The 24,963-nt window shown below is 43.4% G+C and overlaps 9 protein-coding genes across 9 annotated transcripts; 5 read left to right on the top strand and 4 right to left on the bottom strand.

Annotated features, from left to right (window-relative positions):
- Positions 1–2,065: 2,065 nt before the first annotated feature.
- BYT42DRAFT_549736 (uncharacterized protein) lies at positions 2,066–3,858 on the top strand (the record flags this gene model as incomplete). The annotated part of the gene is made up of 2 exons (XM_051566091.1): positions 2,066–2,377; positions 3,778–3,858. The coding sequence occupies 2 exons, from the start codon at positions 2,066–2,068 to the stop codon at positions 3,856–3,858; spliced, it is 393 nt and encodes a 130-aa protein (XP_051418770.1).
- Positions 3,859–7,544: 3,686 nt separating this feature from the next.
- Positions 7,545–9,810, top strand: BYT42DRAFT_600576 (uncharacterized protein). Its single transcript, XM_051571004.1, has 6 exons — positions 7,545–7,646; positions 7,737–7,813; positions 7,975–8,160; positions 8,235–8,321; positions 8,423–8,470; positions 8,534–9,810. Exons 1-6 carry the CDS (start codon positions 7,612–7,614, stop codon positions 9,646–9,648), a joined length of 1,548 nt encoding a protein of 515 aa, XP_051418769.1. The 5' UTR covers positions 7,545–7,611; the 3' UTR covers positions 9,649–9,810.
- Positions 9,811–12,758: 2,948 nt separating this feature from the next.
- BYT42DRAFT_618152 (coproporphyrinogen III oxidase, aerobic) lies at positions 12,759–13,834 on the bottom strand (the record flags this gene model as incomplete). The annotated part of the gene is made up of 2 exons (XM_051572248.1): positions 12,759–13,724; positions 13,793–13,834. 2 exons carry the CDS (start codon positions 13,832–13,834, stop codon positions 12,759–12,761), a joined length of 1,008 nt encoding a protein of 335 aa, XP_051418768.1.
- A 1,271-nt stretch (positions 13,835–15,105) lies between these two features.
- Positions 15,106–16,315, top strand: BYT42DRAFT_138027 (uncharacterized protein). The gene is made up of 3 exons (XM_051562230.1): positions 15,106–15,282; positions 15,341–15,612; positions 15,689–16,315. The coding sequence occupies exons 1-3, from the start codon at positions 15,258–15,260 to the stop codon at positions 16,172–16,174; spliced, it is 783 nt and encodes a 260-aa protein (XP_051418767.1). The 5' UTR covers positions 15,106–15,257; the 3' UTR covers positions 16,175–16,315.
- A 379-nt stretch (positions 16,316–16,694) lies between these two features.
- On the bottom strand, positions 16,695–17,769 carry BYT42DRAFT_504670 (uncharacterized protein; the record flags this gene model as incomplete). The annotated part of the gene is made up of 6 exons (XM_051564983.1): positions 16,695–17,102; positions 17,138–17,236; positions 17,297–17,415; positions 17,470–17,525; positions 17,583–17,662; positions 17,722–17,769. 6 exons carry the CDS (start codon positions 17,767–17,769, stop codon positions 16,695–16,697), a joined length of 810 nt encoding a protein of 269 aa, XP_051418766.1.
- Positions 17,770–18,398: 629 nt separating this feature from the next.
- Positions 18,399–18,930, bottom strand: BYT42DRAFT_587338 (uncharacterized protein). The gene is made up of 3 exons (XM_051570163.1): positions 18,755–18,930; positions 18,677–18,731; positions 18,399–18,543 (listed from the first exon to the last, which is right to left on the bottom strand). The coding sequence occupies exons 1-3, from the start codon at positions 18,788–18,790 to the stop codon at positions 18,425–18,427; spliced, it is 210 nt and encodes a 69-aa protein (XP_051418765.1). The 5' UTR covers positions 18,791–18,930; the 3' UTR covers positions 18,399–18,424.
- A 112-nt stretch (positions 18,931–19,042) lies between these two features.
- Positions 19,043–19,744, bottom strand: BYT42DRAFT_587334 (uncharacterized protein; the record flags this gene model as incomplete). Its single annotated transcript, XM_051570162.1, is given in 3 exon segments — positions 19,043–19,190; positions 19,198–19,565; positions 19,693–19,744. 2 exon segments carry the CDS (start codon positions 19,742–19,744, stop codon positions 19,198–19,200), a joined length of 420 nt encoding a protein of 139 aa, XP_051418764.1. The 3' UTR covers positions 19,043–19,190.
- A 2,564-nt stretch (positions 19,745–22,308) lies between these two features.
- Positions 22,309–23,207, top strand: BYT42DRAFT_587325 (cytochrome b5). The gene is made up of 6 exons (XM_051570161.1): positions 22,309–22,477; positions 22,536–22,545; positions 22,604–22,630; positions 22,701–22,795; positions 22,864–22,931; positions 22,993–23,207. The coding sequence occupies exons 1-6, from the start codon at positions 22,370–22,372 to the stop codon at positions 23,072–23,074; spliced, it is 390 nt and encodes a 129-aa protein (XP_051418763.1). The 5' UTR covers positions 22,309–22,369; the 3' UTR covers positions 23,075–23,207.
- BYT42DRAFT_587323 (uncharacterized protein) lies at positions 23,208–24,849 on the top strand. The gene is made up of 7 exons (XM_051570160.1): positions 23,208–23,326; positions 23,383–23,507; positions 23,563–23,721; positions 23,788–23,950; positions 24,002–24,061; positions 24,138–24,543; positions 24,607–24,849. The coding sequence occupies exons 1-6, from the start codon at positions 23,230–23,232 to the stop codon at positions 24,419–24,421; spliced, it is 888 nt and encodes a 295-aa protein (XP_051418762.1). The 5' UTR covers positions 23,208–23,229; the 3' UTR covers positions 24,422–24,543; positions 24,607–24,849.
- The last annotated feature ends 114 nt before the right edge of the window (positions 24,850–24,963 follow it).

Genomic DNA, 24,963 nt, shown 5'->3' with positions numbered 1-24,963 from the left:
TCCAGCGGTTGATGACAAGACTCCTAGGTCCCTACATCGGTGAATTCGTCTTTGTATTTATCGACGATATAATTATTTATTCGAAGACATATGAAGAACATTTGGACCACCTAGCGACCATCTTCCAGATGTGCAAGGAAGCGAACTTAAAACTCAAGAAAGCGAAATGTTCGTTCGCCCAAAGCGAAGTGGAATATCTTGGCCATACCGTAGGACGACAAGGACTTTCCCCATGCAACCGTAATGTCGAAAAGGTCATCAACATGCCCTTACCCCGGAACATAGAAGATGTTCGTTCCTTTCTGGGAACCGCTGGATACTACCGACGCTTTGTGCCAAGCTATTTGGAGGTGGCACAACCGCTGACGACGCTCTTAAAGAAGAATGAACCGTTTATTTGGACCCGAGAACACACGCAAGCCGTTCAAGCCCTCAAGGAAGCCTTGACGAACCCGCCTCTTTTGGTTTTTCCGGATCGGCAGCAAGTACAAATTCTGACGACGGATGCCTCGACAGCTGGTATTGGCGCGATCCTTTCTCAGCAACCGGAAGGTCAAGATTCCGAGGAAAAGGTCATCTCGTACGCAAGCAGAAGCCTTCGTGGTCCCGAGAAGAGCTATGCTGTAACGCATCTCGAAGCCCTCGGTGTGATATGGGGCGTACATCATTATAGACACTACTTGGCCGGCCGACGGTTCAAGTTACGAACGGATCATGCAGCCCTCACGTATATATTCAAGAGCAAGACGCCCTCAAGCAAGGTACAGAGATGGGCAGCAGCGCTCATGGACTACGATTTCGACATACAACATCGTCCTGGAAAGCTGAATCCAGCGGACTCGCTTTCGCGACTATTGGCCGATGACTAGAGCGACTAATACATGGATTCGGGAGATCTTTTCCCATGTGGTTTTTATTGAGCCCGAATTTCATCAATTATATATAGACTTAGTGTAGAAATTTCCAAAAGGATCTTTTTTTTTTTTTGTCTTTTTTCTCGGGCTGATCCTTTTTATCTTCTTTTGAATACCTTATATAGTCGGATTCTTCTTATTACCTTATCCTTTTTTTTTGGATAATTCCTTTTATCCTTGATCAAAAAAAAAAAAAAAAAAAAAAAAAAAAAAAAAAAAAAAAAATCTTAAAGCTATTTTTATTTATTGGTTGCTGAAACTTATTACTTTACGTACAAGAAGCAAGAAGAAGTGCTACGCTCTTGTTAGCGAACCCCATGGAATACCCCTTGTACTTGTCGATTTACCAATTCTTGATGGAAGGCCGTTATCCCTTGGACGTGGATGAAGCCACAAAGAAGAAAGTCCGGCGACAGGCAAAGAAGTACCAGCCTTACCGGGGACGGCTATTCAAGAAGTCTAAGGATGGAATGGTTACTGAACAAGAGGTTCTCCACGAAGGAAACGTCGAAGAAATCATCCGCAAAGTTCATGACGAAGGGCATCTTGGTGTCAACAATACCTGGAAGAGGTTGCGTTTGGTCTATACTGCTAAAAGATTATACGAGAAAGTCAGACAAGTTATCAAGTGTTGTGAAACCTGTCAATTCCGAGCTAAGATCGCTAGACAGCGCGTTGAACCTGCCCGCCCGATCTCCATTCCACATCAACCGTTCCGAATGATTGGATGCGACGCTGTTGGACCGGTGTTAGAATCGAAGAAAGGCAATCGGTATATCCTGGTGGCAATCGATTATCTTACCCGTTGGCCAGTCGCTCAAGCTGTGCCGAACATCAACGAAACGACTACTGCCGAATTTCTATACGATCACGTCATCGTAAACTATGGTGTACCAAGACACATTCTGACCGACAGAGGCTCAAACTTTACTTCGGGATATGTTGAACACTTTTTACGATCCCTAGGTTGTCGACACCTAACAACAACCGCCTACCGACCACAGACAAACGGTTTATGTGAACGTATGAACCAGACGTTAGTCCAAGTTCTTTCCAAACTCATACGCGACCATGGTGCCTTAGAAGACTGGGATAAATACGTCAACCCCGCATTATTAGCTATCCGAACCATGACCAATGACTCTACTGGAATGACCGCGTCTAGACTGCTATTTGGGTATGAATTGAGAACGCCTGGTACCTGGCCTGCCCCACGCGAAGACTTTGTAGAAGATGAACTAGCTGAGGAGGTTGCAAACAGGGTTGAAACGATACAGCAAATGAGCGAGGAGGCCCGGGTTATTGCCAGAGAGAAGGTGCGCCAGAAACAGTTGGAAGCCAAGAAACGGTATGACAAACATGTGTATTTCCGCAGACCATTTGCTATCGGTGAGCAAGTGCTTATGAAGGATCATGTCACGCCTACCAAGTTTTCGGATCGCTGGTTGGGACCCATGACCGTGGTAAGGGTCAACAAGGGTGGGACCTATCATCTGGAAGGACCAAACCGTGGACGACTCGCGGGTGGGGTAAACGGAGACGTTTTGGTGCCGTTCTACAGGAAAAAGGACATGATCCCTGACGTCATGGTACGACGCACTGGTGAACTGTTTCAAGCCTGGATCGCCCGTCAAGAACGACCAAGTGAACCATTCGACCCTGCCGTGCAGCCTAAGGGGGGGAGCATGAGACACTCCGTTGTGAATTTTCCCGGCTGACGTCAGTGACTACTGGTTCGGACCGGACATCGACGCAATCATCAATTTTATTTGAGTGCCGACGGCGGTCTTCAGGATTTGGCCATCATTTTTATGTTTCACTGTGATTATTTCTATTTGTATTTTTCACCATGATCCATCTCGTCCCTGCGGGACAATCGACTACGCTAGTTAATGTCTCCGCGAGAGAGTATTTTTTGTCTATAAATTAGATCCCATTGCTTCTAAAATAAGGGAGACATTCCTTCTCCCGAATAAACTTTCTTTACTACCCCCGTTAACACCACGTATCAATCTTCTCTCATCTAAAGCACAATGATCAGGACAAATCATGACTGCTTTTCTTGATGATTTGACTGCGTATAAGCCTCCGGCAAGCCGCTGGAAATGTGTTTTGCCGTTACGACGCGTTTTTACGTGACATAATTCGTAATCCGCCTATTCCCCGCTTTGTTTCCGCCATTCCGCATTGCTATCGATACATTGTGCTATGTGTGACGGACGGAGAAATACCTTTTTTAGGCAGTTCGGTTCTCGTTCCTTCCCAGCAAGGCCACCCCGTGACATAGCCTTGGTTCATAATAACGGTAGCAGTTTATTTTTTGGATTTGCTGATCTATGGAGTTTCTAGTAATTTTTTTTTATTGAATTATGATCTCTAAGATTCGTTATAGCAAACATTTGCTTATATCGGTTTCGAAGGAACGTTTCAGTTATTTATAAGCGGTTCAGTTTTATTCATATAGGATAAAAAATAACACTCCTTTCTGCTGCTGAGATTGCCCTTAAACATGCTGAAGATTGCCATGCTCCCATTATATCTTATTGAAGAAGAAAGAAGATCCAAACACAGCAGCCACTAGTATATTTGATGAGAAGGTCGTTGTTTGTGTCTTGCGAGAGTTGAATGATACAGCTCTATATAGGTTTTTAGTGTTCATCGGCAATTCCATCATTTACCGATCTGACCTGTAGGAAACGGTCGCCATGTACATATCTCAAATTTCAAGTCTTTTTGTCATGCTTAACTAGTCAAAGCTCGGATGTCATCCGATTAGTTTGATCATTTGGATCTGATACAGGCAACGTTGAGGTTGATCATGGCACGCTTACGGACAAATTGTATTTTCATTCTGTTCATTTAGGCACAGCAACAAATGGTTTTATGTACCATTACCGATTCGATATTTGAAAGACCCAGTACCTTCTTCAACGGTCGGCGCTAAAGTACACACAGGAAGAAATTTCAATTATAAATCCACGACAGTTACAATCCACAACGTCGACGGCAACATAGAGATGCCTGGTATATCTGCTTCCCGTAATTCATTTTTAAAATTTTCTCTACAACTCATCAGTAGTAAATTAAACTTTTCTAAGTTTATTAAGTACCGTAGGATGACTTCGATTAGCGAAATACTGGAAAGCTCTCCATATATCATAACCATTACGGGCAAGTTGCATTGCTCTTGGACTCAAAATTCACAGTTCCGTAACCATTCCAAAAGATCCTCTAGCTGTCGTGGATGTCGAGTTCCTCATCATGCCCATGGATTATCGCTTCACAACAAATACTAGAGTTCGCTGAATGGATCCCTGTTCCCCGAAAGGCCTGTCAATTTCTCCCTTCTTATTGTTTTAGTACTTGTGCTAGGTTCCAATAAGTTGGTGGCCGCATTAGTGTACCATGAGTTGAACATTCATATCAATTTTCGTGATGAAGATCAGGAGAAAAAGCAGAGTGTAATTGATATTATGCATCCGACCTAATCTTCGGGAGGCGAGGTCAATTCACTTACCGCGACTTGAGGGCACTCGAACATTATGGATGGTTTTTACTGAGAAAGCACTCTCATACCGTACGTATACCCGTTTGTGAAGCATCGTCGCTGGTCTCGATTCATCACTCGTATGTGAGCTGAGAGCCGTACTATGAAATATTCCACAACCCTTTCCAGTCAATCGCGGTACTAAAACATCGAAGGCTTCAGTCATTGTCGGTTTGCAATGTCAAGAACCTTCCACGTCCCAAGTTAGGCGCACTTCATCGGGAGGTCATGGCCACTTTGAAAGACAACTGTTTGCTGTAGAACGCGTTAGACAAAAATCTTTAACAGGTTCAAAAACTGAGCACTATGTTTGGGATATCCACTTACCACCGGTAACAGCATGTTGAAGAGAATGTACAGTAATTGCAATAGATTGAATGCGTGCGCCAGCAAGGCGTATATTGCCACTCGTGCTGGTTCAGTCCGGAATAAAAAGGGAGATAATTTTGTCAGAAAATACAGCACAAAGAATGGCTTGCTCAAAATGCGGCCGAGCACCCTTGCGTTCCATATCCTGATCACCCAGAACTCAATGAAGGAAGTGTATGTTAAGATGGGGAAACTCTGTATAGTCATGAAATGAAACTATGGTTGAATTGAAGGATACAATAATAACCACAGCAATAGCTGTAGGTGTGCCAGAAAGATACTAGTTCATTCTCTCCAATCTGAGAAACGAGATTGTTGAGCAATGTCAAGCCGTCCCGAATGCACCACTGACTAACTCGGTTGATTGCGTTGCAACAAGTGATCCAATCCAATTCTCTCGGTCCAACATTTTCTGCTGAGTAAGCTGAATATTCAGGCGAGACGCATCTTTTCGTTGACTGTTCTTTCACCGAATAAATCGTACTTCTGAGAAGCTCCTATGTGGATATCTTCAGAAAGTGATGTCCATCAAAAATGGGCGACATAGGTACAGACACCATAACGATATGCGTTTCTATTAAAGATACGGATCGGTACTGTCGACAATAATTGCGGTCTTTTTTAACTGCCATTGGTCCTGGAGCAGGCACATTACCAAATTTAGCAAGTCGGAGATGTCTTCCATCAATTTATCGACAGGGACAACCGTTCACGAAAAATAATCATTCTAGAATTGGAAGTGGTTCGTCAAGGCAATAACAGTGGTATCCTTGGCAATACCGGGCTTACAAATTCCGGAAAGCTCCTTCCAGAAGAAAAAGTATGTGAGAACTTGTTGACAGGTGCTGTCAGAAAGATGGTCGAGAATGTTTTTGTCTCCAGAGAATGTAGTAGGCCGATAATGGTTAAACCCGCCTAATAAAAACCTACAGATTGGGAGGGCGCAAAATAAATAAAGAAACGCATGTATTACTACGTTGTTCGTATCATCTATCGGAATGGCTTACATTACGGAAGTAACTTCACGATCGGAGATTAACAGCGATTGTTTGAGTTTAAGTTGGAAGGTATAAATCAGGCCAACGTCACTTGTGGCCAACAGATCCGGCAAACAAAACTAGAGGATGAACTGTAAGGGATAGTCACTAGAAAAGCATTCCTATTTAGTAAACACATAATCTGCAAGAAACATACGTAAACTATCACGAAGAAGTAGTATGTCATTCATAGCAGATATACTGCTATATCAGAAAATAGAAAACGTACATTCTTGGTCTTCTAGGATGGTGTCTTCCAAGCTAGGCATTACGGGGTGGGCCAACCACTTTCTGTAAGTCCTGTTGACAAGGTAAGGGGCCGAACATTGTTTGAGGTGGGCAGTCAGGGCATAGTTCGGTTTATCATACATGGAGGGTATTCTCTAATTCGGAACGGGGTATAATATAAAGTAGGGTTGTCATGTGGTCGAAATGAGTTTAAATTTTGATGCTTTTGGCCAAAATGATCTCGACAATTTCCTATCAGATGTATTGGTGCAGAGATCAGAAATTGCATGAGCCGAATTCACCGCTTGTATCACCATTGTACCGTAACATGGGAAAGATATGCTTTTTCTTTCTTTATCTCCCAGGCATTGACGTACCCAAAAAAAATGAAATCAGCTACTGAAAATCGTGGCTGGGGAAATCACTCCACGCACAGTCGCATGAGCTACCATATATGGCATATGCGGGTGGTACTTTATTGACAGGAGCCACAAAAAAAGAGAATTTAAGAAAACCCTCTGGCGAAGAAAAAGGAACAATATTGGCATGCGATCTTATTCACGCAGATCCAATGAAAATCTGGGATTTCTGTTTCACTTTCTCGGTATGCCTTAAAAATAGGTTTTTCTGGGGAAGAAAAAAAAAGTGGCGAGTTGTTCATGTCATTTATTGAAGACACGTCAGAGCGGAAAACGAAGAATCTTATGAACAAAGGATCACATTGCATTATGAATGTATCATTGGAAATATTACTAGTTTTTCATGAGTGTATATTTCTGTTAGTTCTTCTCATGGAGCGCCTTTTTCTCACTAAAAGGAGAGAGCCGGCATGGAGAATATTAACAACGTTCATCTTATCTACGGCTATTTCTTTCCGATAGCCGCCGGTCTGGAAAAAAGCTCACGTACCCGACTATCTTAATTATTCTTGAACCGGTGACAATGGTCCACATTTGCAAGTTGCCCCAAGGAAAAAATGATGGGCTTTTAAAAGCAAGGAATCAAGGTAATGAGTATTTGTAGACAATCATGGATGCGATGCAGTGCTTAGTTGCCCATTTATTGCTGTCGATCTTTGTTTCGTGTAATAAAAAAAGAATTACAATGAAAGATGCACACATTGAGTGATAATAGGATTGGGAGATGATCTGCAGTAAACCAATCAATGGGGTGCATGAGAAACACGGCGACGTGATGGTTTCAGGACTTTGTTTACGTTCCGATCCTTGGGATAGTTTGTTAAGTGGGTTACTTGGCAGCAATTACCATACAGATGCCTTTTTTTTTACAAATTTCCTAGAAGAGGTATTCTTCGAGATGGCGTGTAACATCATTGGTCTGCTTATCTGGCGGCGGCCATATTTGTATTTCTTTAAGATGAGCGGGCGGGTTTTTGCGGGCAGAACCAGTCACAAGCGCAGATAAGCGTCGGATTTCTACACTATTAATACTGGACCTTCTTCCAGCCGGAAACGCTTCTTCTTTGTCTTTCTCTCTCCAACAAATTTCCACCCCAATGGCTTTCTTGTTGAAATCCTTGCCCGCTGCTGCGTAAGTGATCCTTACTTGCCTCTTAAGATTTCATCTACCGTAAAACCGAAAAAAAAGGTCCGTTGTCTCATCGCATCTATACACCTCTAGTGCCGCCACTCGCCCCTTGGCCGCCACCACCATGCGCCGTGCCGCCATGCCCGCTATCATGCGCTCCATGTCCACCTGTAATTATCCTTCTGGTTTTTTTTTATTTATGGGAAAAGTGGGGTGATAAAAAAATGAGATCAATTCTCAGTCAGATGTGTTACTGGATAAATCCCTGGGAATATTTTATTTTTTCTTATGTGCGGGGTTGACTGACGCGTTGTTTGTTTTTTTTTATTAGCCGCCAACAGCGCCTGTGAACCTGATGAGCCCGTCTTCTTGCAGTGTGTCGAACTCTACTACGACCGTGCTGCCAAGCTCAGCGGTGTCAACCCTGGTACTCTTGCCCATCTCCGTGCCGTTGACAGCATGCTCCGTGTCACCTTCCCCATTGAGTTGGAGGATGGCAAGTACGAAGTCATTGAAGGTAAGACTCAGAGAAAAGAAAAAGTACGTGCGTATTCGGGACCCGGTCAATTAAAACATGATGTTTCGCAATAGGTTACCGTGCCCAGCACTCTCGCCACAGATTGCCCGTCAAGGGTGGTATCCGTTACTCCGAGGAAGTCGATCTTCAGGAAGTCGAAGGTATGCATCGTTTGCGTACATCATGGGTTTACAACGAACCCCTGCGATGTCCTTTTTTTTGTTTGTTACAAGAGACTTACATGTTTGCGTTCTAATTTTAGCCTTGGCCTCCCTCATGACCTACAAGTGCGCCGTCGTCGATGTTCCTTGTAAGTAACTGGGAAAAAAACGGAAACTAAAAAAGGAAAAGTCAAGCTCATTATCCATCATAGTCGGTGGTGCCAAGGGTGGTATTAAGATTGACCCCAAGAAGTACACTGTCGATCAACTCGAAAGAATCACTCGTCGTTACACCATGGAATTGTGCCAGAAGAAGTTCATGGGTCCCGGTATTGATGTCCCTGCTCCCGATGTGGGTACTGGCGGTCGCGAAATGTCCTGGATCATGGACACCTACCGTCAATTCAACGCCGACGATGTGAACGCAGCTGGCTGTGTCACTGGTAAGCCTTTGTCTTTGGGCGGTGTCCGTGGCCGCACTGAAGCCACCGGTTTGGGTGTGTACTACGGTATCCGTGAATTCTTGAGCTACCCCGAAGTCCAGAAGAAGACTGGTTTGAGCGGTAAGATCGAAGGTACCAGCGTCATCGTCCAAGGTTTCGGTAACGTCGGTTACTACGCTGCCAAGTTCTTCGAAGCCAACGGTGCCAAGGTCATCGGTGTTGGTGAGAGAGATTGCGCCATCTACGATCCCAACGGTTTGAACGTTGAGGATCTCTACAAGCATCACCGTTCCAGCGGTTCCTTCCGCGGTTACTCTGCTTCCGCCAAGATCCTCGAAGATCCCATCAAGATCCTCGAAGAAGAGTGCGATATCCTTATCCCTGCTGCTCTTGAACGCCAGATCGGTCTCCGTAACGTCGACAAGATCAAGGCCAAGGTTATTGGTGAAGGTGCCAACGGTCCCGTCACCCCTGCTGCTCACGAATCCCTTGAGAAGCGCGGTGTTGTCGTTGTTCCCGATTTGTTGTTGAACGCCGGTGGTGTCACCGTGTCCTACTTCGAATGGCTCAAGAACTTGTCTCACGTCCGTTTCGGTCGTATGAACAAGAGATGGGACGAGACCAGCCGCACCAAGTTGTTGGAAGTTGTCCAGGAAACCGCTGGCCGCCAGCTCACCGAAACTGAACGCAAGGCTGTTGTCCACGGTGCCGAGGAAGCCGACTTGATCTACTCTGGTTTGGAAGATACCATGATCCAGGCTTGTGAGGAAACCCGCAACACTGCCAACATCAAGAACACTGACTACAGAACCGCTGCTTTCGTCAACGCCATCCAGAAGATCGCCACTGTCTACGAAGGTTCCGGTATGATCTTCATGAACTAAATGTGATCATCTGAAAAACTCCACTTTTTCTTCTCTCCATCCACTCCGCTGCATCACTCTTTTACAGAGATGGTGTTATTCTTGTCATAGAATTTTGAATCGTTTTTCTTTTACTTTCTGTGATTGTAATTCATTTAATCCATATAAAAGAACATATTATACATTCTACTTGATTGTTTGTGGTTGCTGCTTCTGGTGTATGCAAGGTTTACTTTATCGGGTTACTCACTGGGTGCATGGACTTTTAAAAAATTGCGTGATGCAGCCTTTTCAATTCCGATTCATCCTCAGCTGTTTGACGTTTGCTCTTTCCGGAAAGTAAATTCCTTTAATGGCGAGAAGAAAAAACTTCATGACAAATCCCCGCATTGCTGCCTTCGTCTGATGGCTGGAGCAAAAATCCGTTAGTCTTGGTTACCCTGTTTAGCCTGCTTGGCTGATAAACCAGATGTTCTGCTGCCGACAAACAAGTCTTGGGCATCCTTGGATATATAATAGCATACTAAATGCTCACGATTATACACTCGAAATCACAGATAAAACGAGCATTCAATCCTTGCTTGAAAAAATGGGAAAGGTTCTGTTATCAAGAGTATGGCAGAATGCGTTTGGATTGGGTTCGTAATGGGAAAAACGCAGAATGGCATGGTCAAAGTTCCCAAAACACGAACAACAAGAACAACTATTCTAGGCACCATTTTCTGCTGAGGACCTAAATGAATGCAGCGTTCGGCTTCCTCAACTCCCCTATTTTCAATGAAAACAAAAAGCGAGGAGATGTCCTTACACCGATAAGCAAGAGAACGGTCACCGGAGACTATGTGAGCTTTCGAAAAGCCACGATGAATGAAATGGACCATTAGCCACACACGAAAGGCCATCACTCAAGATCTCACCATATCCATAAAATCCCGCATCTATTTGCCTTCATATTCTTCTGAGATCAATCCAATCGAGCAATTCTGGTCAGTGGCCAGAAGTAAAGAGAAACGCAGCAAGATCTTGAGAAGAAACGTTAATGACCCCGATTATAATAGTGAAATGAGACTTCCAATAGCTTCAGGCTGAAGTGATTTCGACCTTTTCTTAGACATTCTCATAAAATGCTTGGACAAGTATCGTAACGGGCAAGCGCTCTAATGAAGGTATCATTCCACGAAAACAAACAAATAAATAAGAGGCTCGGCATTTGCTCAAAAGTGGACCAAGCAAGTTAGAAAGGGCACGCTTTTGTTTTTTACCAGTTGATTAAAAAAATCAGGGGCATATGCGAATTATCGAGTCTTGTTATATCAGCAATCGGGAAACCTGAGAGGGTTAAATTACCAGCGAGGCAAGGTCAAGTCAGCGAGTCAAGGTCAAGTCAGCGAGTCAAGGTCAAGTCAGCGAGTCAAGGTCAAGTCAGTGAGTCAAGGTCATCTAGGTGACGTGATGTTTTCTTTGTTTGATTTCTTTGTTGTTCACTTCCTGATCTTTTCCCACCATTTCTTACTCATAATTTTTCCGTCTGCGATCTATGATAATCAGTTAGCGATCTTTAGTTATCGTATCCCGATCATTCTCTCGGTTTTGATCTGAATCGACATATGGGCAAGCCTGCGATCTGGTTCTTTGGCTTTCCTCCGACAGAAGAAACCCGTAACTGGAACAAGCTTTCTCAATGTATGTTACATGGATTCACTGGGACCTATGCGTCCCATTGCAGTTGGCCGAGATTTGATTTCGCGCGATACTTTCAATCAAAAGTATTCCGGACCACTTTAATGGAGAACGCCTTCGGCCTATATTTCTTCCTTTTACCAGGCAATACCTTTGGTATTGTTTCGTCCATACCTCACTGCTTTCCCTGGGAGCCCGTCGGAGACGCCTGGTCATTCCACTGACAACACCCACGATTCCGAAACTGGTGGCAACAACAGCGATGACGTTGAGGATGACGAACTTTTGCCCCTCACAAAGGCAGCTGTTTTGCATGTGCTAAAACGAGTCTTGTCAAGTAGCGAACCCTACAACAGCGAAATGTACGAAAGTACGTTTGTAGACCAAGCTGTCATGGAGTCATTGCTGTTGAGTATTTGTGGCGAGCGGCATTCTCTCGTGTGGATCGATGGATCAGTTCCGACGGCTCATTCGGTGGAGCATAAGAGTTCGATAGTCCTCGAGATAAGTGCGTGGTCGCTGGCTTTCCATGCTCAAACAAGAGTACCAAAAGCCGTTCAATTTCAAAAGAGCATACTTGCAGGAAAAGCCAGACGTTGTCACAATTGGCTATGCCCACAAATCTCACGGCAAGGGAATCTCCCCACACGTGATCGATTGTCACAATCAATGATCGAGAGACTACGCGATCGATGCTTAGCTCGGAAAGTATTTGTTTCGCCTCGTTGCAGCGCTTTAATGCCGCTGAATGACCGTGATAAGAAGCAAGGCGACAATGGCATCATGACCAGATAGTCTTTCAAGGTTCCAGTCATGGCGTGTAAAGACCTCACTGTTCCTGCTACCTCAACGTCTTGCGATTTTAAAGCGAAATTTGCCAGCTGGAAAATAATACGTGGCTTATTTACAATTGACAACTTGATTTGAGCGTGCGGTGACAAGGCAAAGCCCATAAATTAAGGTTGAGGTGTACGTTACATTGCGCAGGTGGTCGATTTGGCCGATTATACTTGTCTTCCGTCATATTGTGAGCTGTTCTAGTGTGCTATCGGCATCGCTCGCAGCCATCCAGACAACAGTTTGGTAACGCTGCTCTTCCATGTAGCTCGGGAGGCACGCCAATCCATTCCATGGCATCATACAGTGGCAGGTCCCTGGCTTCCTTCGTTCTCCCGCATTGGCATAGCAATTCTTGTATTCCGACAAGGAAATCAAAGAAATCAAAGGATCCGTGAAGCTCTTCGATCTCAAGAGATACAGGCATTCGTACTTTAGTATTATTTAATGCAAGACATCTGTCACGAGGAAGAGGAAACAATTCGGCCAATAGATAATTGGACCGCTGTTCAAAAGCACGATTATGTATTAGACGTGGGAGATAAATTGAGGCGTATTTGGGGATTATGTAGTAGTAGTAATTTTGTTTGGCTAGGGTAGATGATGATGAAGGTTTAAGCCAGTGGAACCCAGTCTTTTGGGTTTGTAAGGACATCAAGAAGCTTGGCTTCTCTTGATTCCGGTTCAGGTTCGTGCATGTATTCCCAACGAGCCGTCAGCGGGAGCGTCATCATGATGGCTTCAACACGAGCACAAGGCGTTTGCAATCCAAAACGCGTACCACGATCCCACAACAAATTAAATTCGACATATCGGCCTCGGCGTAGCTGTTGCCAATGGACCATCTCCGGTGTGTATTCCATCGCCGAGCGCTTCTTCAAGATAGGCACGTACGAAGGCAGGAACGAGTCGCCGCAAGCTTGGACAAACGGGAAGATCTCTTCAGCCGGTTTACGGTTGAAATCGTCAAAAAAGATGCCACCAATACCACGTTGCTCTCCTCGATGGGTATTCTTAAAATAATCATCACACCATTTTTTGAATTCGGGGTAGTAGTCCTTGTCGAACTTATCGCAAGCGTCTTTGTATGTTTGATGGAAGTGAACTGCATCTTCCTCGTACAGGTAGATGGGTGTAAGGTCGGCACCGCCACCGAACCACCACATCTTGGGGTTGCCGTCGGGACCCATAATTTCAAAATAACGATAGTTCAAGTGGACCGTCGGGGCATTTGGATTTTTGGCATGCATGACCAGTGAGATGCCAGTGACAAAAAATGGAAGAGGCTCGTCAGATACTTCAATAGCTTTACCGCGGTCTTGACGCATTTGTTCTATTGCTTCCTTGGACAGTTCGCTGTACACAACGGATACCGCTACACCCGCCTTTTCCATCACATTCCCGTCTTGCATGACGCAGGTGATGCCTTCACCGCCGTGAGGGCGTTGCCAAACTGAGCGTGTGAACTTTTTACCATCCACGGCTTCAATACCCTCTACAATTCGATTTTGCAAGTCTTTCACATAGGCTTCCATGCGCAGCCGCATAGGGTCGCTGGCAGTCACAGGACCCTGAGCTCTCTATTTAAGAAAGCGGAACTTCGTTAGGCAAAGATCAGATATAAAGACTTATCGTCTATTTTGCTTACTCTTTGGTTGTCTTGTTCCAAGATTTGTTGTTTGTTAGCCATATCAGGTCGGTTTGTACTAAAAGTGCAGCGGAATAAGCAAGGAAAAAAAATTGACAAGACAGGAAATTCTGACAGAAAGACTTTATTATTAGAATTTAGTGGCGTGATAAAAAATAAAAATATTCTCTTGCCGTGAAACCATCTTCCGGAAAACCAAAAGCTCTAAATTGAAGTCAATTGTGATCAATCAGGTCTCAGGAACGTCTTTGCTGCAGACATTGCCGCCAGAGAACATCAGGTCCTGAACGTATGATAAGCATAAAACTCACTCACACTTGGATAGAAACTGTCGAAAGGTCTTGCAAATTGCAAGCAAGATAAAATTCTCTCACGTGAGCACTGTCGAAAATCCGTGGATAAGGTACTCTCTGAAAATAATCGCTAAACGCGACATTGACCAAGATTTCAGGTTGCAAAGGGCCGAGACACCATCGCAACCGTCATGAGCGCTCGAACATGGGCATCATATCTGATCCCCAAAATCATCCCCAAAAATCAAACACCGTGCACCGTTGTTTCAAAAATGAGGATCAGATTGGGCAATCTCAGCCATTTGGATTCAATTGCCGCACCCATGGTGACAAGGGATCCCAGTCACTGCAGCATGCTGGTTTCCCAACGCTCAAAACGGACTTTTTTTTTTTTTTTTTTACTTAGCCACTTTTACGTTGTGATGGCAACGGCTGACTAGAACACAAAAGAAACAAGCGGGCACTACATTACAAACTCATTTTTTCATTGCACAGTGATATGTTTGGCGAAAAAAAAAAATGTCAAGTCGATTGGAGACCTTGAACGGTGAGAGTATAAAAGAAACGTTCAATGTACTATGATAACTTTATTTTGGTCTGGCAGATCAACGGAGGATGGGCAAAAGCAAAATCAGAGAAAAACTCCCCGATAGAGCCTACATGATTACGAATGGCTTCGAAAGAAGCATAATCATGTCCCGATATACCGTCAATCGGCGTTACATTAGGTTTCTAGCAAATTCAGCACCTTGCGGGACTGAGTCGCCTGCTGAAAAAAGACAAATTGTGGGTGGAGGCGATGATGTTCCGTCACGGGGTCGCTTGGTTCCCCTGACTCACTCTTTATGTTCTTGGCCTTCTATCTAGTACTTTTACTCTGTAGTTTATCTTTCCTTCAAGTGTTTGATTAACTCTCAACGAACATATCAAGTTTGTGAGCTGTGTACATTTTTTGAAGATCAAGGACAAAAAAATACCTTCTTTGCTTTTTTTAATTTAGCCCGAGATTCATTGATTCGGGAAGCTGGCTTTCCTGCCATCCAATCAGGATTGAAACTACCCAAAATATAAGCGCCTTTCTCAATTGTTTTCCCCGCTCAGCTCTTTTATCGTCTTTTTTCTTATATAGGATACAGTTATTTTCTTTTACCTTCTTTATTATTCGTCCTAAAATGTGGTTGGATAATTCCGGCTATGGTAAATATGCAAAGAGGGTGATTCAGTTATGTCACTTTTAGTAACTTTCTCTTTCCAGAACAACTTGGGCAACAACAGAAACATTACCCTTCTGAATCCACGGGTCGATTGGATTATTACACCGAGGAAGATGACGAAACCACTGTAACGGGGGGGACGATGAGTACGCTGCTTGATCAAGACAACGCTTATTTACCAGCATTATCACCTTCAAATGAAACACCATTACCCATCGTTGCCTTTCAGGAAGAAATGGAAAACCTCAATGATTCCCGGATTTCGCGTTACCAAAATACCTATTTTATGGATGGGGGAAGTCGATTCATTTCGGTACGCAACCATGACACAAACACACATTATAGTCGTGTGCAGTACAAAAGCACTTCTCATTAATTGGTCGTTATAGCTCCCCACGCTTGGTAACACCAATACAAAAACGGCTTCTCATATTTCTCGTGTATTCGAGGATTGGTTGCAAAACAAATTATACAACCAAAGCAATGACGGCCTAGATCGCTTACCCATTCTCGAGGACAGTGCTGAGTTGGTTGCCGAAGATATTCTCAACAAGCTCAAGTCACGCATGTCATTACGAGGTCTTCTCGGATTAGACAAAATTTACATCAAAGTTCGAACGGGCCATGTTTATACCTACCGTCAATTGGAAAACGGACAACCCATGATTACAGAAGACATGGAAGGTTTCTTCCAACAATTTCCTCTTTTTGTCGAAATTGCCATTAGCACCATGGCCCGCAATACCAATGATCGCACAGCTAATGTCTCTTATGATGGAGATCTCACTGTCCAACTGCTGTTGTCATTTGAGAATATGACCATCAATGCCGGTGATCCCTACAAGATCATGGAAGATGTCCAGTTATCAGCTTGAAGACGATCCTCTTGTATCGAACAAGCGTGAACCATACTTTTTTTTATCCTTTTTATTTTTTGCCTATGTTCGCTCATCTCCCTATTCATTGTTATGTGTAAATACAAATATTATTGAATTACCCATCTGAATCAGACTCATATGTCACCAGCGCTAATGATTTCCCTAGGTTTATTTTCATATGGCGGAATTAATCACAGTTTTTTGTAGATCCAACACTATGACTTACCTTTTTCTCTCTTGCTATCGTTGTTTTCATCTATATCAGTTGACCTTTTCCGTTTACTTAGGTGAATGGTGACTTTGGAAGAACCATCTTCTGATGGTTGTTTTTTTTGTTTCAACTTGCTGAAACTGGCGTTCTTCAGGAATGGATCTGTCTTTAGACGGGTATGCATCGAGGCGCGAAATCCGAGTTCTTTGGCTGGGTTGTCTTCGATGGAATGGGATAAATTTGAAGCAAATAAAGGTGAAGCGGTCTTTTCCAATTTCATCTTTTCTGCAGAGGATGATGCCGGATCTAAGCACCAGGGGCGAAAAAAAAAAGGTAGAACCACAGACCAATAAGCATCAGTCTATCCTGAACCACTGTGATGTCCTCTGACAAAAACTTGCCTGCATAGGTCATTAATTTAGCTTGGATTTGATCCGCAGGATCTTCGGGTAAAAGCTCGATCTGTAGCGAATGTTTATCCCGTAAACGTTCGGTCTTCTCCTGAATGGCTTTGTCTTTTTTCTTCTCTTCACGAAATTTCCGTCGTAGTGCTTGAGAGCGAGCATATGGATCTTTCCATAGGGCATCATTCAAGTCTTGCAATTGCGTCAGATGGGGTTTACTCTGGTCAAGTATTTTTTCATCTTTGATGCCGTGCTCTAATCGATAGATCGGATCACTTTCTAGCTTTTCTTTGGTGTCTTCATCTATCATCTTGTGAGCAAGCTGAGCCTGCCAAAGCATAAAACATATCCCAGATTACCTTGGAGGCGTATCACTTCGGTATCCTCGGGCTCCCATTCTTCGACTTTTTTTTTGGCCCCACTCACTACGACATAAGCGGTATTCTAGCAGTGACTGCATCAGTTGATGTGTACGCAGCCAAACCGCGTTTCCGGGTGTACTACCTTTGGGTCCGTTTGTATCTCAATCCAGTTGCTACATAAATGACATCGCATCCGAAACTGCAGTATAGGCGTGCTGTAATAATTGCCAATTTTCTTTTTCTCGGCATTATATCGAACACCTGTTTCTAGTGTGAGACGCTTAAAAGCCCATATGATGACATAGTTATTGTTACCTTTGCCAATATGATTATCACAGCCTGTGCACCATATATTGAAAGGCAGTTCGAATCTGTCGCGCATTCAGATGTGAGAAGTTTACACCATGACATAGAAAATCAGGTATTACCGAACGACGAGAATGCCTTGATCGATTTTTCGTGCTCGATCGCCTAACGGATGCTTTCCCACAAACTGATTGACTGTGCCCTTGAACGTTATGGTGAGAAATCAGGACACATGACCGATCCAGACCTATTGAGAATTACCTTGTCCGGGGTCCAATCGGGTGGGTAGTACTTATTGAAAGGTTGCATTGCTCAAGAAACACAGATCGCGGAAGAATCCCTGGAAGCGGCATTTTTGTCCTCTTCGCTTGTGTGACTGTGATGATTTTTTTGAAATCATACACACTGTTTGCTAGCCCACAGGCACTGATGTAAACCTTTAGTTGCGTTTACTCAATAAGTCTGACGCTAGAAATGAAGGATTGAAAAGAAGTTATACAGCATCACGTATTCTGTTACTGTAGGAATATTGTTCGAGTCAAAATAAGCAAATTGTATCAAGGGTTGTCTTGACGTTGCATAATTGTACACCATTTCCAGTCGTAAATTCATACTCTTATCCATAAATTCTCATTTGCGTTTTTCGTAAGCAGGGAACGTATGGTATTGGGGTCTGAGATGCTTTCCAATGAGAGCGCAACAGCAAAAAGCAACGATACCAAGCTGAAGCAATCATATCAATGTTATTTAACCGATAAAGGTTGAGAATGTGAAGCTCACTGACGAGAAAAGTGAGTGAAGACAGTTAAAGTTGATATACGTCAACAGAAACCATGGTTACTAGTAAATTATGAATAGAAACCAAGGCATGAGTCATCATGTGAGGCAAACGTTTGGAAATAAATAATCAACCTACCCCTAGGGCATCTAGATGTGGGAACAGCGATAACTGATCCGGATGATATCATGAATGTTTTGGAATCTTGCTACTCGAGGCTTCCGCTTCGGCCCGCTTCCTCTTGAAAAGTGTCGGCCTTTTGTTATTCTCCCGGTGGCCAAACAGGATCTTGCGGAAATTAAGGACTGCAGCCTAGTCGCGATTCCATAATTTATAGCCATGATCGTGTTTACATTTTTGATTTGTGTATCTAAGAATAAGCGTGAGCAAGCACATTCAAAGTCAAGTTCACTTCATTCATCGGTTATCTTATCAGACCATGGCATAATGCTTCTGGCTGCTTCGTTCGTCGGTATGGCCTTGGATTGGGCACCTTGAAATTTTCCAACGCATCACCGCAGTCAGGACAGCACGAGGACATTTTGAATTCATTGAGCAAGTACACATCAAAACCTTGATTCTTGAGCATCCGTCGCATGCCTAAACCTCCTCGGCTCATGGAACTTGACATTGGTGCTGACCAATTTCCCATTTAAAGCCTGGTCCCACCCAAAGCACAAATTTATGGTTCTCGCCAATCGAGAATCTGCTTGGCATTGATTGAAATAGGCTGAGAGGCGCAGTTTTCGGAAAAGAGGGTATCCTGATAGGTTTCGACGACGTGTTCGCATAGAAATTCGATAGTACCCGAGATACGCTTGCGGTTTCCCGTAGATTGCGACAATACGTCTTGAGGTCATTGACTGAAATGGGATGTTGTGATAATTTTTCCTGCGCAGTCTTGATATTTGGGAATTGGCTGACTAATGTTTCTCTGATCCTTCTGTACTTTTTCGTCTTCAATTCATTCGCCTTCTGGCAAGAGGTGTAACGATAGAGAATCTTTGCGTTTGTTCGGAGTACTCGTGCATGCAGAAAAGTAAATCTCTTCTTCCTGGGTCGACCAACACACAGCGGCCCTCCAGGCATTTTTGCTCAATTGGAACAAGCGAGTCAACGTACGGTACAGCTTCGTCCAGAACCATCGCCTTTTTTTGCCGGCCTCCTTTGCGACTTGCGAAATTTTGCTTGATGACACTCACCCCTACGCCATCAGTCTGTAGTGTTCCATAAAATGAAAAACCTTTGCCCTTCGTTTGCTTGAAAAGTCTGCTGTCGAGATCCACGACCCAGCTCCACAGATCAAGGTCGCTTAGTCCTTTAACCGCTTCTTCGGTTCAAGTTGAGAATTTGCGTATATAGGATCTGCGTGTCAATCAGCATGTACCGTGGCGACCAGGCAGTACGAATCGGGAAGCAGGTGAAGGAGCGCCAAACTCGTTGAGAAAATATACCAAGATAACCGATAAAATGTACGAAAATGGTTTTCAGGGGAAGCTTTGACATCATAATAAATACTATCTTTCGCGAATTGATATGTCGATGCGTAGCAATTGAAAAATGATTGCAAAAAATCATGGTGTGCCTGAAATGGAGAATCAACGTGCGATTTTTTTTTTTTTTTTTTTTTTTTTTTTTGCGATATCGAGTTTGAACTTCCTTGCGGGCTCGTAGATTTCTGTTGAAAGTCTTGTTGATATTTCACGATGAGATAAGCCCTCGTTTTGCAACTATGTTTTAAGGTTGTTTCGCCGGTTTTTATGTCAAGAAGCAGATTAACCAGGCGCCGCAAATGTTGTCCAAAGCGATACTTGACATTGTTCATATATGCGGTCTATATCTGCTTTGCTTGATATAGTGCAATTTGCTGGGCGTTGGTAATCTGGTGGCGTGTACGATGCGTGGCGGCAAAACGACTCGACATACGGATGATCAGATCGCGATAGGTTCTGGTCGCCGCTCTGACGGTGCTGCTTCTCGTGCGTCTGTGAGCGAGAGGAAGACTTCAACGAAAAAGCCTTCTTGGACATAAGCGTGAAGCTCGAACCCGTCGTTTCTTGACAACTCTGACAGGAAAATGTCAGGAAAATGTATTTCGCGAATAGAAAAGTGTGTTTGGTGAGGTTATGGACGAGAACTACGAGCTCACGCAACGGTTGGATGAACTCTTCGCGCCACCCGATGGCCTTGATGGAGGTTTTGATAACAGAAACTTTTTTGGAAGAAATGATGAGTACAGTTTTAGGAAATGAGGAGATATAGACGAAGAGGAAGATTTACCAGAAAAAAACCAGCGTACTCATGCTTTATATCTATTCTGTGACTCGCAATCTTTGGACGGTCTGTGCTGCGGCAGCCTAGGCTGCTCACGCCAATGAAGCTTCAAGCGATAAGCCTGTAGACGTGAAGACAAACTAGCATGCTGGATTTAATGAGTTCATGGGGTATTCTAATATCTGGAAAGGATACTCGTTTGGTTCCAGACGTTGAGTTTTTCTTTCAAAGGTGCTTTTGGGCTGCGATGACGGTTGGCATTTCTGACTTCGAAATTGCCATAATGCATGGTGAATCCTCCACCCAAGGCTGATAACAAAGTCCACTTTATCAATGCATACAAGAGATGTGGGCCAGCTAGTACTGATAATATTTATTTTGATGATAAATAAAGTGCCATATTTGTGCTTGTGATACACATGCTCAAACTCCGGGCCCGGGCTTGTGTCTCTAGGATTACGTTCGACCTTATGTCAGATCATATTCCAGCTATGCTTCAGGCACCATGGACTTGCAAACAGATTTTTAACATGTAAAAAGTGGATCTCCAAATTGATTTGCGTGATGAGGAACGACAATAGACACAGTCAAACCTTGTACATTTGTCTAAAAGACAATCGTCGTCCATATTACATCGAGTTTGATAATGGAATGCCACCTGGCAAATAACACTGTTCTACCGTTTTCATTTGGATTCGGATTATCTTGTTTCCACAACTGGTGCAAAGATGTGTAAATTTCACTTGATCGTAGTCCACAGTCTCCTTCTTTTTTATCCAGAGGCATGATTGAAAGATATAAAAAAAACACAAAAAGAATAAGAGGTGGTTAGTGTAGATCATCTGGAGAGCTGTGATTTACAAGTCAGGTTTTTTTACACAGTTGTGCCCAATCAAATGTATTGTTTTTGCTTTTTAGCCAATCAGAGACCGTGTACATGATTTAACAAACTCTCAAAGATTCTAATATACAATATCATACAGTATCATATCATACCATGTACAGCAAGAGGGGTTCAAAAATTGTACAATGAGCAAGCGACTGCGATTTATTGTGCCCGAGTTTTTACCGTGATCTGTGGGCGTCCCTGGAATGTGTAATGCCTGAGTTCGATTTGGTTATTGCATCGGCTAACAACTACCCGGTACGGAGCCCGAAGCAAGATGGCTCTTTATAGAAAATTTGTGATATCTTACTTTTGAGAAATGGCATGTTGGGCCAAAGACGCTTTTAAAATTACAGGATACTGCCGACTTAAAACTCGATAGCTTCCAGCTCAATGAGTTATCCTTCATGTTCCCAGAAACAAGGCAAAACTAAGAGAAAAAAGAATGTTGGTATGCTTTATATCGGTAGTGACACCAAACTTTTGGTCATCATCATTCCTCCTTTTACGGACCTCAACTTTGAGTTGATAGTCATACTATGCGTATCCACAAGTTTGCTAGTGGCTTATGCTTGAACAGACGTATTGCAAGTACTATGCACCGGTAATATCAGGCAGACATGGAAATGCATGAATGCGCATACAGCATGCCACAGCAGACGCAACGATTCAGAATTCTCGGTGCACAGTTTCAGCCAATAACGTGTGTGTCCAATCACGCGCGGCAATTTCAGCTTCCGTTAAGCACTTCCAAAAAAGAGCCCGTTTAGGCTCTCGTCAGCAAATGTCACATTCTGTGTCACCAGCAAGCTATGGATTGGTTGCGATTGGACCGGTCAATTCGGGCCTTCCAATCTGTTATCTCCGACAAATTGGAGTGGTCGGTTTTTTTTTATATTTCTTGTTCCTTTGCTTCTTCCACTCTTGTTACGCTTAGACAAACTTTCATTACCCCCCACTCTTTTTTAAATATGGCTGCAATTTATTCCTTAGACGATGTCTCCAAGCACAACACCAAAGATGATTTATGGATGGCTATTCATAACAAAGTCTACAACATCACAGAATTTATCTTGGAGGTAAGCCTATCGTTTTTGTCAATGATAGTCAAGCTCAACTAACCATAAACAATCACAGCACCCTGGCGGTAAGATGTCCAATAACGAAAATATTCAAATAAACGTTTGATCTGATAAATAGACTAGGTGAGGAGGTCTTGATTGATGAAGCAGGTAAATAAAATACATATTCTACAATGAACAAGGAGGAAAAAGAGGGACTCATTGATGGGAATTTATCAAGGCAAGGACGCCACTGAAGCATTCGAAGATATTGGTCATTCCGATGAAGCACGTGAGGTTTTGGAAAAATACTACATTGGTGATCTCGATGAGGCTGTAAGTACAAGTGTGAGGTACTGGCGAAATGAGGACGTGGCATTTTTAACCTGGCAACCTTGATTTAGTCTCAGAAGAACACTCACAGCTTCAACGCTATCCGCGCCGGTGAACTTCCCGAAGAAAAGAAGTCTTCGTAAGTAGACTGGAATGACCATTCATTTTCAGATCTACATGGACTAACAATACAATAATAGTGTCCTTCGTGTGCTTTTGCCTGCTCTCGCCGTTGCCGGTGTTCTTGTCTACAAGTTTGTCCTTGCTCCCCAGCGTCATTAAGTTATGGTAACAAGGCGGCCGGTATTCTGAAAATGAAAAAATAAAAATAAAAAAATCAGAAAAAAATCCAGGAGCAGCCGATGTAAAGCAAGCCACAAATCATGCATACATCCCAACTCCTTCTCCTTTTTGCACTCTCATCTCTGCTAGTGAACATGAGATTGAATGTTCTCTTCCATCAGACATCGTTCTTACTCACTGGGTTATGGACAACGTTGGGCACACAGTGGCTTTTTTATAAGGGAGCGGCTAGTATGTTCCTTTTTTTGAACGTGTCTTTATGAAAACGTGATGCTGATATCTTGTAGACAGTCTGAGTTTTCTCACTCAGTTGTCTTCTTATATGGGCATGATATTGGTGGGGTTGTTGATCCCCTTGTTATTACGGAAAAGGCAGGAAGCTTATCAAGCTATACGATCCACTCTCGTTGATGTAACTTATTCTTGCCCGATTTATCCATGTATCGCCCCGTTCTCACATTTCGCAGATGAATGGTTTTGAGCTAGAATCACATGATAGGGTCCATAACACAGGTCCAATCGTCATTGAAAGCCCTGTATATCAACGGTCCGTGATGAAGCTCGCCATGGTAGATATCGTTGCGAATAGCTGTGCAACACTAGGATTTTCGTTAATTGGAAGTGGGGTAAGAAAATTCTTCAATGGCATAGAATTGAATGATGCTCAAAGAAAGCAAAAACGCCCTCATTAGATGTATCAAGTCATCTACAGCAGTGTGGTAATTTGGTGCGCCATACTCACCTATCTATTTATGAATCGCGTGCTTTCAAAGATCCAATGGGTTGCCATCTGTGGTACAAGTGTTGGGCTGGCCATCAGCTCACTGGAAAATTTAACGACGATCAATGCCTCAGGTACAAGTTTGGTCTGAACTTCAAAATTGACCTTTGTTCTCATTTTCTCAGGCAATACAAAATTATTGGCGTTTGGTACCCTTGTCACATTGGCTGCGACGTGCTTTTACGGTAAATCATCCCACTACGGTATTATTGGATCTGCGGTGTAAAAGGAATCTCACATGCCATTGTGTATTCCCATTAGCTTGTATGTACGTTTATTCGGATCATATCTTGAGTAAGGAAACGCCGTCGCCACTGCCAGCCCGTGTATGCTTCTTCACGGGTCTTTACACGACGTCCTTCACTGTTCTCTATATTCTTCTGTACACATGGCCGCGAATTGATCAAATGATCAAAATCGATTCGAGCACCGATTTACGCACGGTTGTGGCTGTGTATGGGCTTCTGACTTTGGCCAACGCCACGCACGCGTGGAATTATTATGAACTGATTGATTCTACAGGAAATGCAAGTTACCCTCATTGAAAAATATAAAACACAATATTGACCCTGATAATAGGTTGCGACTGGTATCTTGCAAGCTTTACGTGCGATCCTGGTGTACATCATTAGCCACCTTTGGTTTTGCGCAACCGACGCGGCTCAATGTAAGTAGTCCTAAATATCCTTTTTTCCCTTATCTTGCGTTCTCAGGCATATATGTTCTCTAGGTTTGACCATGACCAAAGCCTGTGGATCTTTGCTTGTGATAGGATGTGTGCTGCTTTTTACGCTGTCAAAAGTCGATAACGGTGCAAAAAGTCACTGAGCGGCCCATACACTGGCGCGTCAGGGTCCATTTCTATGATTTCAGCACATGACATTGAGCAAATGTGTACCCCCTCATATGTAGCCAATAGGTGAAAAAATTGACTTTTTCATTGAATAAAAAGAAGTTGAATAATCAATCCATCGATTCGAACCATTGGACTTATCGATACCTGTTGCATGCATGGGTACTTGTTGCAAAACCGTGACCATTTCAACTATTCAATGCGTTTCATTCGGGTAAAGAAACATATTTGGGT

The sequence above is a fragment of the Radiomyces spectabilis genome (genome assembly GCF_025331425.1).
Source record: "Radiomyces spectabilis strain NRRL 2753 chromosome Unknown BYT42scaffold_16, whole genome shotgun sequence".
Lineage (NCBI taxonomy): Eukaryota > Fungi > Mucoromycota > Mucoromycetes > Mucorales > Radiomycetaceae > Radiomyces > Radiomyces spectabilis.
This window is presented reverse-complemented; position numbering and strand designations above follow the sequence as displayed.